Below are 18,396 nucleotides of genomic sequence, written 5' to 3'. Positions count from 1 at the left end.
AAACAACAACTCCCAGCATTTCTGGACATCCACTGACTGTCCAGGCATACTGGGAGTTTAGCAACAGCTGGAGACACCCTGTTTGGGAATCACTGGCGTAGAATACCCCTATGTCCACCCTTATGCAATCCCTAATTTAGTCCTCAAATGCGCATGGAGCTCTCTCACTTCAGAGCCCTGTCCTATTTCAAGGAAACAGTATGGGGTATTTCCGCACTCGGGATACTCGGGATAAATTGCACTACAAATTTTGGGGGGCTTTTTCTCCTTGTACCCATTATGAAAAGGAAAAGTTGTGGGCTACACCAGCTTGTTAGTGTAAAAAAAATTACACTAACATTGTGGTGTTGCCCCATACTTTTTATTTTCACAAGCGTTAAAAGGAAAAAATTTGTAACGCAATTTCTCCTGAATATGGAAATACCCCATATGTGGGCGTAAAATGCTCTGTGGGTGCACAACAAGGCTCAGGTGTGAGACTGCACTATGTACATTTGAGGCCTAAATTGGTGATTTGCACAGGGGTGGCTGATTTTACAGCGGTTCTGACATAAACGGAAAAAAGAAATACCCACATGTGAACCCATTTTGGAAACTACACCCCTCACGGAAGTGATGTTATGACCACAGTGCTCTCTGCTGACCTCCCTGTCCGGAGCAGGGAAAAATCCCCATAGCAAACATATGCTGCTCTGGACAGTTTCTAAAATGGACAGCAGAGGTCAGCAGAGAGCAATGTGGTCATGACATCAGAGGAAATGCATTTCTTTTTTGGATTTCTCTTTAGTATACAGCCCCTAAGAAGTACTGGAAGGATTAAGATTTTTTAATAGAAGTGATTTACAAATCTGTTTAACTTTCTGGCACCAGTTGATTTAAAAAAAATATGTTTTCCACGGGAGTACCCCTTTAAGTTAGCATTAATAAAAGTTTGAGCTAATACATTACGAACGCTCTGCTACCTCTTCTCGAGGGAACGGCGGTATTCCATCCACGATTTTTGGGATCTAGATGCCTATGGTGCACCTGAATATTTGAAGCTATTACATACCGATGCCCTGAAAAGCATCAGGAACCACGTGGAAGCCGCCACCTCCCCAGCCCGTAGGATCCACAGCAACATAGTGAGTCTACAGGCAAGCAGAGGTATTGTGCTCTAAGCAGTGTTGCTGGTTTCAGGGATCCTCATATCTTTACCTATTGCACTAGGAGTGCCCCATTTTTTTCAATTCCTTTTTAATACATTTAAGGTATTTTTACATATTTGCACTTTTGTTTTTTCCTCCTTATATCTTCTAAAAAATCCTAACGTTTTCAGTTTTCCACCTACAGACCTATATGAGGGCTTTTTTATGCGCTACCAATTTTTTTTTTTAACTATTACATGCAATCTTCTGATTGCATACACTGTTCATTGCTATGCCATAGCATAGCATTGATCAATGTTATCTGTGCTCTGCTGCTCCAGCCTGCTGACGGTGAGGAGGCAGGTAGGGACCATCCCCCCATCCTCTCAGCTGTTCAGGATGCAATTTAACCACGGCAATCCCGAACAGCCCAACTAATCTGCCGTGAACTGTTTACTTTAGACTAAAGGGTTAATGCTGGGCATTACCACGATCGGTGATGTCCAGCATTAGACACGGGTCATGATGGCTGATAGTCGTTGGGACCACTTGGCTATGACTCAGGGTTAGCCTGTGAGCCCACATCATAGCAGGGGAGCAGGCGCCGGGCATACTGGTACGCCCTACATCCTTAAGAGGTTAAAAGAAAAAAAGTGTTAATCATTGTAGCCCACTGAATCTAAAGTAGTCCACCTCATACACGTATCTGAAATGAGATGAAAAGGAAAAAAAAATGTGTTTCCCTGTTTGTGAAAAATGCTATAAGCGTCTGTTTACATTATACATTAAACAAAAGGCACACTAAAAGTGCAAGATGGGAACAGAGCCTGACTTAAAGGAGTACTCCAGAATATTGTCACAGCCCGCTCCGTGTCCCGGTGCCCTGCGCGGGGCCGTCTGCGCCTCCTCTCCCGCTCCTATGTGCCCGTGCCCCGGCATTCTCCTCCCCGCCACTTACCTTCCTCCTCGGTCACTCCCGCTGGGCAGCATCCTCGTCCCGCTCGCACGGGAGCCGCGTCCTTGGGCTTCTCTCGGCGCGTCTCCCGTGCATCCTCCTGCAGTGCTGGTGCGCGCGCGTCTCTCCCCCAGGGCGCGCGCGCGCCACTCTGTGAGATTTAAAGGAACAGTACCCTTTCTATTTGTCACTTGTTGGTCCCACCTTATTTAAGCATTTCACTTCCCTTGTTCCCTGCCGGATCTTTGTGCTATTGCCCTAGAGAAAGCGTACCACTACTGTTGACTACCTGTGCTACCTGACCTTTAAGCTACGTCCCCGACTACGTACCTTAGCCGCCAGCCCTTGACCTTCTGCTACGTCCCTGACTACGCACCCAGTCTCCAGCCTCTGACCTTAGCTTTACCCAGCCCACGACCTACCATCAGCCCGACAGCTTGCCCGCTCCCTACCTCCCGGTTACTCCTCTCTGTGCCAAGTACCACCTCGGCCGCCCGCGTGGTCGAGTCGTACCAGCGGAAGCGACCTGGACGTCGCCTGCCGCAGCAAGTCCATCCTGCTTCGCGGCGGGCTCTGGTGAAGACCAGCGGCGTCTTAGATTCCGCTCCCTGGTGCGGCTCTCTACATCTGCCACGCGGTGCTCAGCGGATCCACCTCCAGTCTTCTCCGGTGAGTGTCACAAATATGAAAACTTATTCTCTATGCTAAGGATAGGGGATAAATTTATGATCGTGGGAGGTCAGACCTCTGGGATCTCCTGTAGTTGTATTGATGGGGTATGTCAGCCACCGCTTCAAGTGGTGGTCGAACGCACCACGTCCCTCGGACTGCCCCCGCCCTCCTGCTCTGAGCAGCAAAGAGAAATTCATGTTGAATGATTGGTTAATGATGGGGAAAGGATGGGCTATGGGTTTAGTTTCTTGCAGTACCCCTTTAAAGTATTACCAGCTGTTCTCAATAATAATAAAAAAGTTGTTTGCCTATGATTTGTACCGGTTTTACGATTCAAAAGACAGAGAAAAAATATATATTTTTTATTTTATTATCATTATTATTTTTTTATAATTAAGAAATCATATGAAAATGCACACACTTGTGTATTTTTTAGTGGTTGTTATTTTAGAAAATTATGGTTGTCTTTAAAGCACAAGATGGCTGTAATAAAAAAAAAAAGGTGTGTTTTGCAGGTTAAAATACGACTCTAAAACTTATTTGTGAAGCTGGGAAACTGTCATCAGTGTCACCAGCACTAACCTGTTGGTACAGGTTGGTAGTGTGGGTGACACTGATGATTGCGATACTCCTAACTGGAGTGCCACCCACGAACCAAGCCTGATGCAGGATTAAAGCATAGCTGTCAGATGTAGCATGTTAGTCAGTACCTATTCTTGATCATGTTCACTTAATTTTTGTTTCTTTAACACATTTATTCAATTATTTTTGTAAAAAAATAGGCTTATTTTTTGTAGCTCACTTGGTTTGAAATCCTCTCAAAGTTAGGGGGCGTGGCCTCACTGTACATGGTTCAGCCTCCTCACTCAGTTTGCTGTCAACATCTGCCCACTCACATCTCCCCTAGCATTAGCAAAACTACAACTCCCAGCATAAGGACATGCTTGGGGATGTAGTTGTGCTAATGCCAGTAGGCCACAGGTTGGAGACTATTTTGTTTGTATACAGCAATTCCCAACCTGTGACTCTCCAGCTCTTGCAAAACTTCAACCCTCAGTATATTCTCACTGTCAGGGTATGCTTGGAGTTGTAGTTATGCTGATGTTAGGGCAGATGTTAGCCGGGCAGAGGAAGATGTGAGAGGAGCAGGTTAGTAACTTGTCATTGGCGCCGTTGGAGTAGGGTGTGAGTGGCACCGGAGGAGATGTGAGTAGCGCTGTGCACTGCCGGGAGCAGACATCAGCTGTTTTCCCCCAGTTTTCGGCAGAGGGTATCACTCCTCACATCTAAGCCCTTACTATACAGTACATAATTCATTACCGGGGGAGAGGTTGACAGGGGTTGGTTGATGTGAGCCAATTTAGGATGGGGTTGTGGAGGGAGGGGTTAGGGGGGGCTTGGTTTGGTATGGTAGAGCCATCTTATCTGCCTGCGCCGGGTGTGCACTGGCAGGGCTGCCGCAAGGACTCCCATGGTTCATGGTGGGGGGGAGGAAGTGTTTATGGAGGGGAGGGAAGGGGGTGGTCTCATGCAGCAATGTCCATCAGTAATCTTTTGGACAAACTCTGATGGTTCACTCATTAATTTCCCTAGTGGTTGGATTTTTAGTGGAATTTAATGAAGCATATTAGAAAATGTCTTTAATTTTAAGAATTAAAAACATATTACGTTTTTTGATTTGACAGTGCCAATTTAAAAATAACACACAAACAGGACTTACAGTAGGTAAGTATGTTACAATCAGTGTCACCCCCACTACCTGCCTGAACGAACAGATTCGTGTAGGTGACACTGATGACAGTTTCCCTTTAATAACAAATAGATGACACCGAATTGTTTAGGAATATGTATGTTTTGTGTAATGTATCTTTTTCTAGTTATTCTTTATTTGCTATGATGATTTAGTGGATTCACCTCTGTTTATGCATCATACGGTACGTCGCCAGGAGCAATTAAACGTGGCTGTCCAATCAAAAAGAATTTCCGGTCCCATGACATCACTTGGACATTTCTTAATTTTCAGTGGAACATGTTCTACATAAAAAAAGAACTTTAAAGAGAAATGTCTCTGCTAATCCCAGGGTTTTGGGGAAAAAAAATCTACAGTTTTGGATGTGCATATAATGTTTAAGGATATGTTCTCACGGGACTGAAATGCTGCAGATATTATACAGATTTTAGCTTCTCTTGAAGTTTATTTGGTGGAATTTTAGTCCTGTGTGAACATATCCTAAAGTCGTGTTTTAATAAAATAATCCATATTTATCATCTTCTAGGTAACCAGGAAAATTGTCAAACTTTCTTTATAGCAGTCTCCGTTTTGGCTCTTCTGCTGATGCTTACTTTTTCGGCTCATCTTCTATGGATTCAAAAGCAAACAGGTAAAAATAAACATGAGCAAAGAAGTCTTAAAGGGGTTATCCAGGAAAAAACTTTATATATACTTTATATTTATATATATATATATCAACTGGCTCCAGAAAGTTAAACAGATTTGTAAATTACTTCCATTAAAAAATCTTAATCCTTTCAGTACGTATGAGCTTCGGAAGTTAAGGTTGTTCTTTTCTGTCTAAGTGCTCTCTGATGACACGTGTCTCGGGAACCGCCCAGTTTAGAAGCAAATCCCCATAGCAAACCTCTTCTAAACTGGGCGTTTCCCGAGACACATGTAATCAGAGAACACTTAGACAGAAAAGAACAACCTTAACTTCAGAAGCCCATAAGTACTGAAAGGATTAAGATTTTTTAATAGAAATGATTTACAAATCTGTTTAACTTTCTGGAGCCAGTTGATATATAAAAAAAAGTATTTTTTTCCTGGAATACCCCTTTAACCTTCTTTGGCATAATATCAGCATTTTAGTTAAAGGGGTACTCCCCTGGAAAACATTTTTATTTAAATCAACTGGTGCCAGAAAGTTAAACAGATTTGTAAATTACTTCCTGCTTCACAGGAAGTTCTTTTCTTTTTGAATTTCCTTTCTGTCTGACCACAGTGCTCTCTGCTACCTCTGTCTAGAGTAGGAGAGGTTTGCTATGGGGATTTGCTCCTGCACTGGACAGTTCCTGACATGGACAGAGGTGTCAGAAGAGAGCACTGTGGTCAGACAGAAAAGAAATTCAATAAGAAAATTAATTCCTGTAGAGCATACAGCAGCTGTTAAGTACTGGAATGATTAAGATTTTTAAATATATGTAACTTACAAATCTGTTTAACTTTGAGGTGCCAGTTGATTTAAATAAAAATGTTTTCCAGTGGAGTACCCCTTTAACTTGAAATTGATACACGATTCAGTAAACTGTAATTGATATTAATGAACCCTTACTTAAACTCATGTGTCAGAAAATGTTATACAACACCAAAGGGGTTTCTGACGAATATTATAATTGTTACTATTTTTTGTTATTATTATTTTCAGTTGTGGTCCAAACTCACGACTACATTCCTCTTTTTAATGAAAAACTTATTGGTGTTCTGGGCCAAACTGGGATCTCCAATGCTAAGTTTTGTATCCACTACTCCTCAGTGCTATCTACATGGTCCAGATCACACAGAACAGATCTTAACAGTTGTAATTGTAGCTTGTTACAAAGATGTAAATGTGATTTTCTTTTCTAGATCCAAACGTGAAAATTTCCAGCGGCAGAAATAGCAGTCAGGTAAGTTTTCAACTAAATGTATTGCCAACGCATAATAGTAATAACTACATTTGCCCAATGCAGTTCTGACTCCAGGAAGCTCAGTCCACCTACACAGATTTGACAAATGAATACCAAAATATGCATATCACAATTCATACACACAAACACACACACACAAACACATATGGCATTCAAGCGACTAGGATTCAGACGTAATGGCCCTCATTTACTATTGCAAACCCGAGGTTGTGCGCCAGATTCTGTCGCATTGTCAGATTTTGCGCCAGAATTTGCGCCAGAATTTAAAAAAACCCGACTAACTCTCTATTTTGCTAAGAAAACCTGAAAAGGGGGCATGGTCTCCGAAAAGGGGCGTGTTCACGACTTTTTCACAAAAACACAACATATTAACTAAGGTTTCCACATAAAATGTGGTGGATTTGAGCTGAGGAAAACCAGACAGATCAGAACATGTGTAAAAAAAGCAAAGTGTAGGGAAAGTGGAAAATGTAAGGAAACCTTATAAAATACTGTGGAAAATAAATTGTAGGGAATTAAAATCCACAAAGAAACCTACACAACACTCTTAGTAAATAAGGGGCAATGACACAAACAATCCATGAAAACGAATTGTACTGTTAATTTTTACTATTTTCATTTACTAAAATTTTCGGGTTTTTACTAGTGGGAAAAGTTGTTTCAGACTTGCAGGATTCCTCTCTATTTACTATTGGGAAAAGTCGGGAACATTTTCTGACCAGCTTTTTCTAGGTCGATATTTCCAGCCATTTACCCACAGTATTCTCTGTGAATTCAATAGTAAATCGGTCGGGTTGTGAAACCACGCCCCTTTTCGAACCGACCACGCCCCCTTTGCGGCAGACCACGACCCTTTTTCGGCTTTTCACAGTGCAATGTTGGGTTTGTTGGATTTTTCAGGCGCACACTGTCGCAAACTGGCGCAGACTGGCGCAGACATATCTCAGACAAAAACTGGTCGGTTTCAGTTTAGTAAATAAGGCTCAATGGCCCTCATTTACTATTCTAAACCCGACCTCTTTTGTCGTTTTTTTTGTCGCATCTTTGTCTGCGCCATGTCGCAGACATCGTGCGCCAGTCTGCAACACCATGCAACATTTTTTCCCGACGGACCCGATGTGGATTCTCCCAAACACGAAAAAGGGGCGTTACCCAACATTTCTGAGCTTTCCCACGTATTTATTAAGGTTTCCAACCCAAATTTGTTGTATTGTTGTGGATTTTTTCCCGACAGCTCAGAGGAGTTGGAAACCAAAACCAACAAAACCCACGTGCGACAAACAAGATGCGACATAATAATAAATACCAGGGGAAAAAGCAGTCGGGTAAGAAAGCAAGATAGACTTACAACCCGATTTTCTTAGTAAATGAGGGCCAATGTCTTTAATGTTAATTCCAGATTAAATGATTTTCTGGGTGAAACCGAAAACCCATGCTAAGATTATTTACTAAATGGAAAAACATAATGTAAAACTGACATGAAAAAGCATTTACATTGGCAGTAAATGTAACTATAGCAACCAGCGTCATCCAGCTGCTGCATGGCTAAACGTAGCAACAAATAGAGATATAATTTAACATTGTGAAGTTGAGAGTGGATGGTCATACAGTCACAGGAAGGGGACATCTACAAAGCACGATGCCTTGAAAAGGCCAAAAGATGGGAGAGCTCTCTATGGGTTGTGTTTCAGGTAACTAGAACCGTCAGGTGTTTGCGTAGGACAGTATGTATAATGTCAAGGTAGTAAGGTCACTGTAAGTTCCTATACCTTTTCAAGGGCAGCCAGACCCTGAGAAACTGTGCTCTGGTGCGCAGCTCCCAGTCGGAGATTTGTTCGAAGCGAAATATTCGATCTATTTTGCTACCCATACCCGTTTACAAATGCAAAAATAAGAAGATAAAAAGGAAGTGTAAGCCTTAAAGGGGTACTCCGTACCTAGACATCTTATCCCCTATCCAAAGGATGGGGGGGTAAGATGTCTGATCATGGGGGTCCCGCCGCTGGGTCACCCCGCAATCTCTGCTGCAACACCCCAGTCATCCGGTGCACGGAGCGAACTTCAGTGTGGCATGACGTCACAAGGGGGCATGGCTGTAATGTCATAAGCCTCCTGCTCCACAGCCGGCATTCTAAATGAACGGTGGGACCCCCGAAATCAGACATCTTATCTGATTAGGGGGATAAGATGTCTAGAGGCGGAGTACCTATTTAAAGTCTTTTGTATAGGTTGGGTGTTTTATTTAAACTTTTTTTTTTTTTTTGCAAACAGAAACTTGTTTGCATCTCAGTTCCTTTATTATTTATGAAGAACATGCTTTGATAAATGTGAGTGAAGTACACAGGAAAACGGGGATAAAAAGAACTTTATATACACAGACAATGATACATTCCTCCATACTGTGTAGTTTTGGACACCAGTGTACAAGAAAGACATAGGAGGAGATTCGTCAAAACTTGTGCAGAGGAAAAGTTGACCAGTTGTCCATAGCAACCAATCAGATCACTTCTTTAATTTTTTTTTAAAAGGCCTCTGAAAAATAAAAGAAACATTCTGATTGGTTGCTATGGGCAACTGGTCAACCATTCCTCTGCACTGGTCTTGATGAATCTCCCCCATAGGCAGTAATAAATAAAACTGGTAAACTACACTACCTGGAATTATTATCAAAATTCACATTATTTACACAAAAAGATGGCAGAGGGGTGATCTAATAACTATGCTATATGCACTAGCGTATATGCACTTACCTAATGATGTTGTGCTGAGGGCAGAGCACCTAGCCTAACCTGCAGACTCTACATCAGCACAGACAGGGATTCTTTACTGTAAGAGCAGTGAGACTATGGAAAATGTTCAAAAGCAGCCTGGAGTTTAGAAGAGCGTTGTTGATCCAGGGAATTAGGGTATGTTCACACTGGGCAATTCCTGAGTAATTCCTGCATAATTACGCATTCAGAATTACGCTAGCGAAATTACTCGCAGTGAACATTAACCTCAGTGTGAATGGGTCTTCCGCGAGACCAGTTCACAGAGAGGAATTTCAGCCCGGACAATTTCACGGCTGAAATTGTTCTGCCTTAAAGAATTAACATGTTCATTCTTTGAGCAGAATTCTGCAATGCGCAGTCCAATGGCCAAAGGATTTTGGCAGTGGCGGCTGCCAGATTGAATCTCCGCTTGTGGAATTCCGCGAGCGGAGATTCAGTGAGATTTGCCTAGTGTGAACATAACCTTATTCGATGCTAAAGGTGGAAAATTTACTTCCTAAAATTAACAAAATTGACTGCTTTCTCATCAGTATTATTTGCATTTCTTTGGTTCAATACTGAACCGGCTGAACTGCATGGAACTATGTATTTTTTAAGCTCTACAAACTGTGGGGGAGATTTATCAAAATCTGTGCAGAGGAAGAGTGGTTCATAGCAACCAATCAGATTGTTTCTTTTATTTTTGAAGAGGCCTGTGCAAAATTAAAGAAGCCATCTGATTGGTTGCTATGGACAACTGCACCACTCTTCCGCTACGCAGGTTTTAATAAATCTCCCCCTATGTTACTAGTTTTTAATTGAAGGCAAATACATAAGTTAGGAGTGAGTTTGTTACACAGAGCTTGATCCATCATATGGCAGATACCCTTGGCACCCAATAGACTGCATTGTTTTATAGTTCAGTTTTTGTTGTGAAATTTGTTGTTTTGACTGCAAAATATGATGGAACTGCTAATAGAGTACAGGTTGAAATCTATAGGTTACCTCATATACCGTATTTTTCGCCGTATAAGACACACTTTTTCTTTCTTCTTTTTCTTCTGGGGGGGGGGAGTTGGTGCATCTTATACGGCGAATACACACCTATGGGGTCGGTCCCTGCGGCCATCAACGACCGGGACCCGCGGCTAATACAGGACACCACTGATCGCGGTGATGCTCTGTATTATCCCTTCAGACGCAGTGATCAAAGCTGACCGCTGCGTCTGAAGCTAAAGTGACAGTAACCCGGCTGCTCAGTCGGGTGAAATCGCGGCATCTCGAACAGGCCTGCCTCCTCGGTGTCTGCTCCGTGCCGGGATCCCCTGCATGGCGGCGCTCTCCTTCGATGTCATCACGTCGTCACGCACGCCGTCCAGTCATCCAATAGGAGCAGCGTGCGTAGTGACGTGATGATGGCGAAGTGATGACGGCAACGGAGAGCGTGGATCCCGGGGAAGAAGACGTCCGGAGCATCGGGGACACCCCGGGGACGTGGCGACAGCGATGGAGCGACATCCAGGTCAGCGGTGACGGGTCCGGAGCGGCGGGGACACGTCAGTATCATCTCCTATCCAGTGGTCTTCAACCTGCGGACCTCCAGATGTTGCAAAACTACAACTCCCAGCATGCCCGGACAGTCGTTGGAGCCGTTGGAGCCGAAGATCACTGCTGGGTGCAGAATCTTTTATTTCTAGATTGTGCACCTTTAAAATTGGGTGCGTCTTATATGCCGGTGCGTCCTATAGGGCGAAAAATACGGTAGTTACTGATGTGAAAACAATGAAAGACATCTCTATGTTTTGTTGTCAAGCAAACATTAAACTTTATTGATAAAATGTTATGAGTTCGATGCATGGTAGAATTTGTGGGCATTCATTTGTTCTGAAGGGACTTACATGTTCGGCCATGTACACTTTTCTACCTTTGCCGATACTGATATTGAGAGATACGTTAATTGTATTTTTTAGGATGAAATTACTTACGCCCAGCTGAACATGCACCATCTCAACAAACATAGAAACAAAGAAAGCAAGAAAAAATAGCCAAGTCTGCATCATCAATATCTTAATGCCTTATTATCTTACAAAGAAAGACAAATCCGAGTTGCAGCATTATCCAGCACCCAGATCCTAATATGATCAAGTAATCAATTATTGTGAACAATGGTCTTCAGGCAACTATCAGCTCCAAGGGGGACACCACTAACTTGCTTATCACTGTTTTTGGCTATGGGTGAAATTCTTGTCAAATGAGAAAAAATACAGTGCTTTATTAATCTGTACATATATTTGTGTTTGATCTTTATACTACATGTGCATTTAATAGTATATGGTGACAACAACAAACCATGCAAACTGACCCTGTCATAATCTCTAACTTTCCAAAATATGTTCACACAGTGGGTAAAATAAATATAAACACGTCACCATTTTTCTTACTAAATATTTTTCCAATGGAACTATTGACGTGAAATTTTCACCAGATGTTATAACAACCCAAGTAATCCATACGTACAAAGGAACAAATTAAGGAATTCATTATGTGTAATAATGTGAAATGACACAGGAAAAAAATATTTAACACGTGAAGAAAGAGGGGGGAGGGGGTTGTAAAAAGACATGGAAAGCCAAGACATTGGCTGAAATATGTCAGTAATTAAAAAACAATTCAGCCCCAGCAAATTAATATAAGCTGGTTTATTTTTCATTGATTGCATACAAAAAGGTCTCATTCTCAAGGTGTCACACAAGACACATCTAATAATGGGTAAAAACCATGACCTTGGTTACAAGCGCAAACATAATGAGTCATATGTACATAAAAACATAAGATGTTACATTGAAATGTATTTGACATCTAATACTGTAAAAGGATATTTTAATATGTATGATAATGTAGTACGTCCTTCAGCGTCAATAATACTGAAATTTATATATGGCCTCCTAAAAGAAGCACATTACTTTACAAATAAACAAGTGATCCATATATATTGTGTTTTAAGGGTAACAACAATAGGGGACAGAACACTAACAATAAGGGACAACCAGGCTTATATGCCAGCCCTACCTTATACACAGGGCTGTCGTTAGGGGGGTACAGCCACAGGGAAGTGGAATTCCTATCGCCCGATGCCTGGGAAATGCAGTTCCGGGCGCTGGACAGGTGAATTTTTCCAGCCCTTAGCCTTCTTCGGGCAAACAGGGCCGGACCTGACAGGTGCGGAGGCACTCAGCAGTCTGTATGGAGCTGGCTCCTGACTCCTGACCACTCTATACTCTGCAGCCCTCAGCTGTTCTCAGTAGCTAGGGGCCGCCGCTAATAGCCAGCATGCAGTTATCACCACGGCTGGCTATTAACCCTTTAGATCACCGCTATCAAAGATGACAGCGGCGTCTAAAGGGACATGTGAATGCCCCTGGTGGTCTTTTGGGGTGGATCGACAAGCCCCCCCCCCCCCGCAGCGTAATCGCAGGGGGGCAATCCACTGTGGAGGTAGCCGGAGGGCTTACCTCTGCTTCCACTTTACTACCCTTTGTGCAAATTCATCACCTCCTCTTTACCACCCCTGTGCCATTTAATCCCCCCGTGCCATTTATTTCCCCCTTTATCCCACCTGTGCCACATCATCTCCCTTTATCCCCCTGTGCCACTTTATTCCCCCCTGTACCAAATCATCCTCCCCCTCATGCCACATCACTTCCACTTTCCTCCTCCCTCTGCTGTTCTCCTTCGCACTCAGCGGGTTTGATGTTATTCTGATGTCCTCTGCGTTGCACTCACTGAGAGTCTGTGAGCAGCGGCGGCTATGGGCACTGATGAGTGAAGCTCCTCATGTCACTTGTCAGTACCTGAAGCCACTGCTACTGCTCTCAGTAAGAGCAGCACACAGGACATCAGGAGAACCTCAAACTGCACCTGAGCCACTGCACCTGAGCCTGCTGACAAGGTAAGAACAACAGTGGGAGGAGGTAAGTTGAAGAGTGATGTGGCACAAGGGGTTGGGGGGATGATTTGACACAGGTGGAATAAAGTGGCACAAGGGGATAAAGGGGGAATAAAATGGCACAGGGGAGGAAGAAATGGCACAGGGGGTGGTAAAGAGGGGGTGATGAATTTGCACAGAGGGTAATAAATGGGGAATGAAATGGCACATGGAGGATCAAGTAGAAAAGATGTGGCACAGGGGTAAGGGGGGGGGGTTGAATTGGCACAATGCACAGGGGGAATAAAGTGGCACAGGGTATAAAGGGGGGATGAAATGATACAGGGGGTTGAAAAGGGGTGATTAAACGGCACTGGGAGATTCTACTGTAATATTGCTTTTTAATCATATTTTATAGGTAATTGCACTCTGGAGTGAGTACAGTACAGTATTCAGTCATTTAGAAAGATTTTTGAGACGTTTTTCCAATAGGGGACATCTCTCAATAGCGGACACTTTTTTATTCCCTGTGAGTGTCCGCTATTGGGAGATTCTGCTGTATTTGCCTCGACCAGGTGCTCCTCACAAGATTTTTGACAATGGAGTGAAAAGAAAAATCAGAAGAGTTGTCCAGGAGCCAAGGACCAGTTGTGGAAAACCTCAAAAAGATCTGGAATTAGGTACTATTGTCTCAAAGAAGCATTTTGTGAGGAATATGGGGATTTATTCAATAGTTATTTCATCCACTGTATACTCTCTGATGGCATTGTATCCTCTGTTTATTCCTCTCATAAATCAGAAATCAAATAAAGAGTAATAGACATCAATGCTCCTCAACATTCATAACGGCTTGTCTGCTGGTAAAAGCAATCTGCACGTTCCTTGCAGCCGATGGTTGTAGCAAAGCAAAATTGCTGTTTTTCAGCCAAGAGTCAGGGAGACAAGACTAAACTTCTCAAGTGCCACAGCCTGGCTTCCAGAACCTAGATTCCCTGTAAAGTGTTACTGTCATTTAAGTTAACCTTTGACATTTTACACAGACACATCAAAAGATTAGATCGGGCGGTGTCTCAGTGCTCAGATTGTTAGATATAGGTGGGTAAAGAACACAGCAGCACATTTCACTTCCTGCCTTGGTGCTCAATCTGCTAAAGGAGGGGGGCTCTATTATACCTAAAATGGAGCAATAATTGAATTGAGCACTAAGCTGAAGGGGGTAGTAGTACTGAGACCCTGAACAATCTAACTTGTTGACATGTCTGTGCAACATGAATAATATAGAAAAAGTACTACTAGTATAGGCTTATAAATTGTGTTGTAAGTGCTTTTGTATGGAACTGAGCCTCTCACCAAGCACACTTTTTTGGAGAGAGTAAAAAGGGGCTTGAGAATTTCTTTTCTTTGTGATCACCTCAACCACTGATTCTTCAAATGTCTCCAACATGACATAAGTGTAAGCCTATATTAGTCATAACAGACGATGTGGGCATGTAACTACTGTGCATGTTTGTGGGTACTTGGAGATCATGGTTTACCTTTACAAAACCCACTGCTCTAATTTAACATACCTAAAAAAAAAAAAAGATGACTTTAAAAAGTATCATTGTGGCTGGTCAAACATCCAGGGCCTATCTGAACCTGGCTTGTAGAGTTGAATTTTTATTAATAAAGTGTTAAAAAAAGAAAAGAAAAAAAAGACTCTCTTTTTCCATTGAGGTCATCACAGGATGTAGTGTAATAAAGTCGAGCAGGCAAAAAATGAAACTTAAGTGTAAAAGCAACATTTTATTCTTAATACAGAACATGAATTTGAATTATTTGTAAACAACCTATGTATAAGATAGAATATACATATACATATCTAGCTATAGCTTGTCTGAATTTGTGGACGAACTTACCATAACATTTGACAAAAGTCCCTTTCAGTCCCAGGAGTATTCCAATAAATGTATTCTAATGGGTCAAAGTAAGATACTTTTCCCAGCTAGCTAGTGGTTAATGATGTACCATATGTGTCCATGTGTAAGACTATATGGCAAGTCTGAAACACAGTGACATCAGTTGGTTATAGCAGGAGGACTCTAATATGGGCGCATGATTGGAAGCCACAGACAGAGGACTGTAGAACAACAAGTACCAAGCAAGAACAAGAATGCAGACATAAGACTAAAAGGCATGGTTGTGATGATTTAGCAGTTTGTGGTTTAAATTTCTATTCAATTGATAATTGAACATAACAACAGTATAATATAAATAATGGTTTTCAATTTGTAGCTAAGGGCCCTATTACACAGAGAGCTTCTTAGCCTTATAGACCAATATCGCCCTGTTCAATAGGGCTAGCAATCAGCTGACAAACAAGCAGACACCTATTTTGTTGGCTGATCACATTGTTTTGATGTGTAATAGATTATTCATTGTAGAAGCAGAGAATTGCATGAACAATTCAGGGATAATATATGTGGGCCTCCTGCATGATAGTGTATTCTCCCAGTGTGACTGTTCCATGTACCATCCTCAAAAAGTTGTCAGGTGGCTTAGTTGTACTGAAGAATTAAAAAAATGTATATATGTGCATTGCACTAAATTTAATGCATACAATAATGTAAAGGGTTAACATTATGTTACATTTCTGTATGTAGAAGAATCATTCTTTGGTCACATGATACTCCTAGCCAATGATTTCAGAAGAAGTCCTTATTCCAAACTCTCGATCACAGGAGAAAAGGGTAACATCTCCTAGCCCTGCACTTGCTAAAACTTCCAGTCAGTCACTGTTATTGACATATATACTTATGTGGGGATCCACGGGGTGTGATGAGGTGAGGTGTATGGGGCCGATGTTGTATTAACCCCTAATTGTTTGTGATGCCAGGGCCTGGTTTTCCCGGTAACCACCCGAACAGAAGCACTGCTATCTCTAGGTTAATCAGGGTAATAATAGTCCAAGACCAGGTTAGGGTTAACGGTAGATTTACTGAGGTAGACAGATGGTAATAGTATTAACAGCTAAACCAGGATCCCAGAGAGGTGACCAGTAACACAGAGGGGACCTTGCAGCTTTCTGGGATTGCAGTGTTTGGACACGCTGACTATAATAGACTTGACTATAGACTTGACTGTAGGTAGTGACAACAGACATAGATGACTTGACTTACTGAAATGTGGCTGTAGGTTAGGATTGAGGGCTCCAGATGTGCTGAACATTTTCTCTGAGATGTCTGGTCTTTACTGTATCTCAGCAAGAGCCATAAGAGCAAAAGAAGAAGAGAGATTGCAGCTCCTCCCTTCCTTATAAAGGGGGGCTGTGCAAGGAGCCCATAGGTCAAGCTGCAGGTCACCTGGTTAGCAGGTGCTCCCTGGGTAACAAACACCTGACAACAACATCATGTGACTAACTCAAAGGTCCTTAAAGGTCCTTTATACCTAATACATCAAATATACAGATAACACAATGGGAGGGACACTGCAGGAGAGCCCCTAGGACACAGAGGGACTCAACCTGACAGGGACCATATCCCATACTGGGATATCACACTTACAACTAGGCCACAAGTTTTCAACCTAGATAACATATGTTTACAATCAAGTCACTGTTCCTATGAATGATATGAGTATATTGTTCTACACAGTTCCTGTCCCCAAGAGGGAGAACTGACTTCATTAGAGAGGAGAAAGTTGAACAAGGATCTCTCTGAATTACACTAATCTTTTCTTCGACCTACAGTCAAAGTTAGTTCTGCCTGTCTGCCATGTCAGGGAGACATCCCTTACATCTTCTGAGTGAAAAGAGAAGTCTACATTTTGCACCTTGCATTACAGTAAGTCAACCTGTGAAAATCATCTAAAGTAGTTTCAGTAACTTTGGAGTAGGAACCAGAGAACATACACCTATATCTGTATCCCATGTGTACATGCTAATTAGCACCTGCAAATTTAGCAAAGCTGCTATGAAAGATGAATATTTGGTCACTGTCCTTTTAATTAGTCTCCTGGCTGAGAAGCTGTAATATTCCAAGCTGAGCCAAAGCAATTGTTTTCTATTGAAATTGCACCATATTTTTGAGTAAAGTTTTACAAGTTATTTCATGGAATTCTAACTTTTACAGGTCTCACGCCGGAAGTTTGTATACGGGAACACTTCACTAATGTGGTAAGCCAGAAGGGTAGTGATATAGGGGTGTTGCAATGATGCTACAAGGTCTGGTGGTATTAACCCTTGGATTGTCGTGATGCCAGGGTGAAGTTTGCTTAGTATAGAAGGCCCTGCCGCCAACCGGGCCAAAAATGTAAGGGAATAAATGGAATGTCCACAGCAGAATTTATGAGATAACTGGAACTTTTACTGAACTTCTTATGCAAACAGTCTTTAAAGTTAAACAGTTTCTCCTGAGGCAACTGGGATGCAGGTTCCTCACAGGCTTGGCTGGGACTAATAGACTTTAGCTTTAAGCAGGCCACTGTGCTACTAATTGTATATGTTGAGTTGGATAGTAGTCACAAAGAATTTGTAGATAGAGCTTTATAACTCACGGTTTTAGTGGCTGCTGGATCTTTAGGCTTTGGCCTAGTTGAGATGAATTGAGATATGCTGATTGTGCTTGCTTGATAGTCCGGAACGAAGAGCAGGAACCAAGAGCAGAAGAGAGCCAAGAGAGAAGAGTGTGAATTTAGAGACTACAGCCCCTTATATAACAAGGGGGCTGGACTAATCCCATTGATTGTCAAGCCTGGAGGTCCTGAACCCAGAGAACTCTGGGTACATCACATGACATTATCACATTACCCCAGAAGGTCATAAACATTTATACCATCTCTATATACATATTGTACAATATACAGAAACACATTTATATGAGGCGAACAAGGGGCAAGCCCTGCAGGAGAGCCCTATGGAATGGAGGGACACTAACTGAGAGGACTCAAGACAGGGACAGGACAAGGTCCTGTAATGGGACACCACACTAACAAATTATGGTTGGGACAAATTATTTACAACAAATACTGGTTTAGATAAATCTCCCCCTAAGTTCCTACCTTTATTAGTATTTGAAGCTGTTAAGGTCAGTGGATCAAAGGAGGGTGGTGTGTCAAAAATCTGAAGGAATATAGCTGTTCTATCTAAGCTACTACTGTATTGTCATTACTTGCACTGTCTCTATGGGAGAGATTTATCAAAACCTGTCAAGAGGAAACGTTGCCCATAGCAACCAATCAGATCGCTTCTTTCATTTTTCAGAGGCCTTCTCAGAAATGAAAGAAGCAATCTGATTGGTTGCTATG

At 42.3% G+C, this 18,396-nt stretch overlaps 1 protein-coding gene across 1 annotated transcript in view; it reads left to right on the top strand.

Moving 5' to 3' along the window:
- LOC130313958 (uncharacterized) overlaps positions 1-11,594 on the top strand; it is a 62,819-nt gene extending 51,225 nt beyond the window's left edge. The window contains exons 4-6 of the mRNA XM_056552684.1: positions 5,031-5,135; positions 6,377-6,417; positions 11,159-11,594. Coding sequence (XP_056408659.1) covers positions 5,031-5,135; positions 6,377-6,417; positions 11,159-11,233 — 221 coding nt within the window. The 3' untranslated portion in view covers positions 11,234-11,594. The remainder of the gene's footprint in view (positions 1-5,030; positions 5,136-6,376; positions 6,418-11,158) is intronic.
- The last annotated feature ends 6,802 nt before the right edge of the window (positions 11,595-18,396 follow it).

The sequence above is a fragment of the Hyla sarda genome, unplaced genomic scaffold (genome assembly GCF_029499605.1).
Source record: "Hyla sarda isolate aHylSar1 unplaced genomic scaffold, aHylSar1.hap1 scaffold_18, whole genome shotgun sequence".
NCBI classification, from domain to species: Eukaryota; Metazoa; Chordata; class Amphibia; order Anura; family Hylidae; genus Hyla; species Hyla sarda.
Note: the sequence above shows the minus strand (reverse complement) of the source record. Positions and strands in the feature narration are given on the sequence as shown.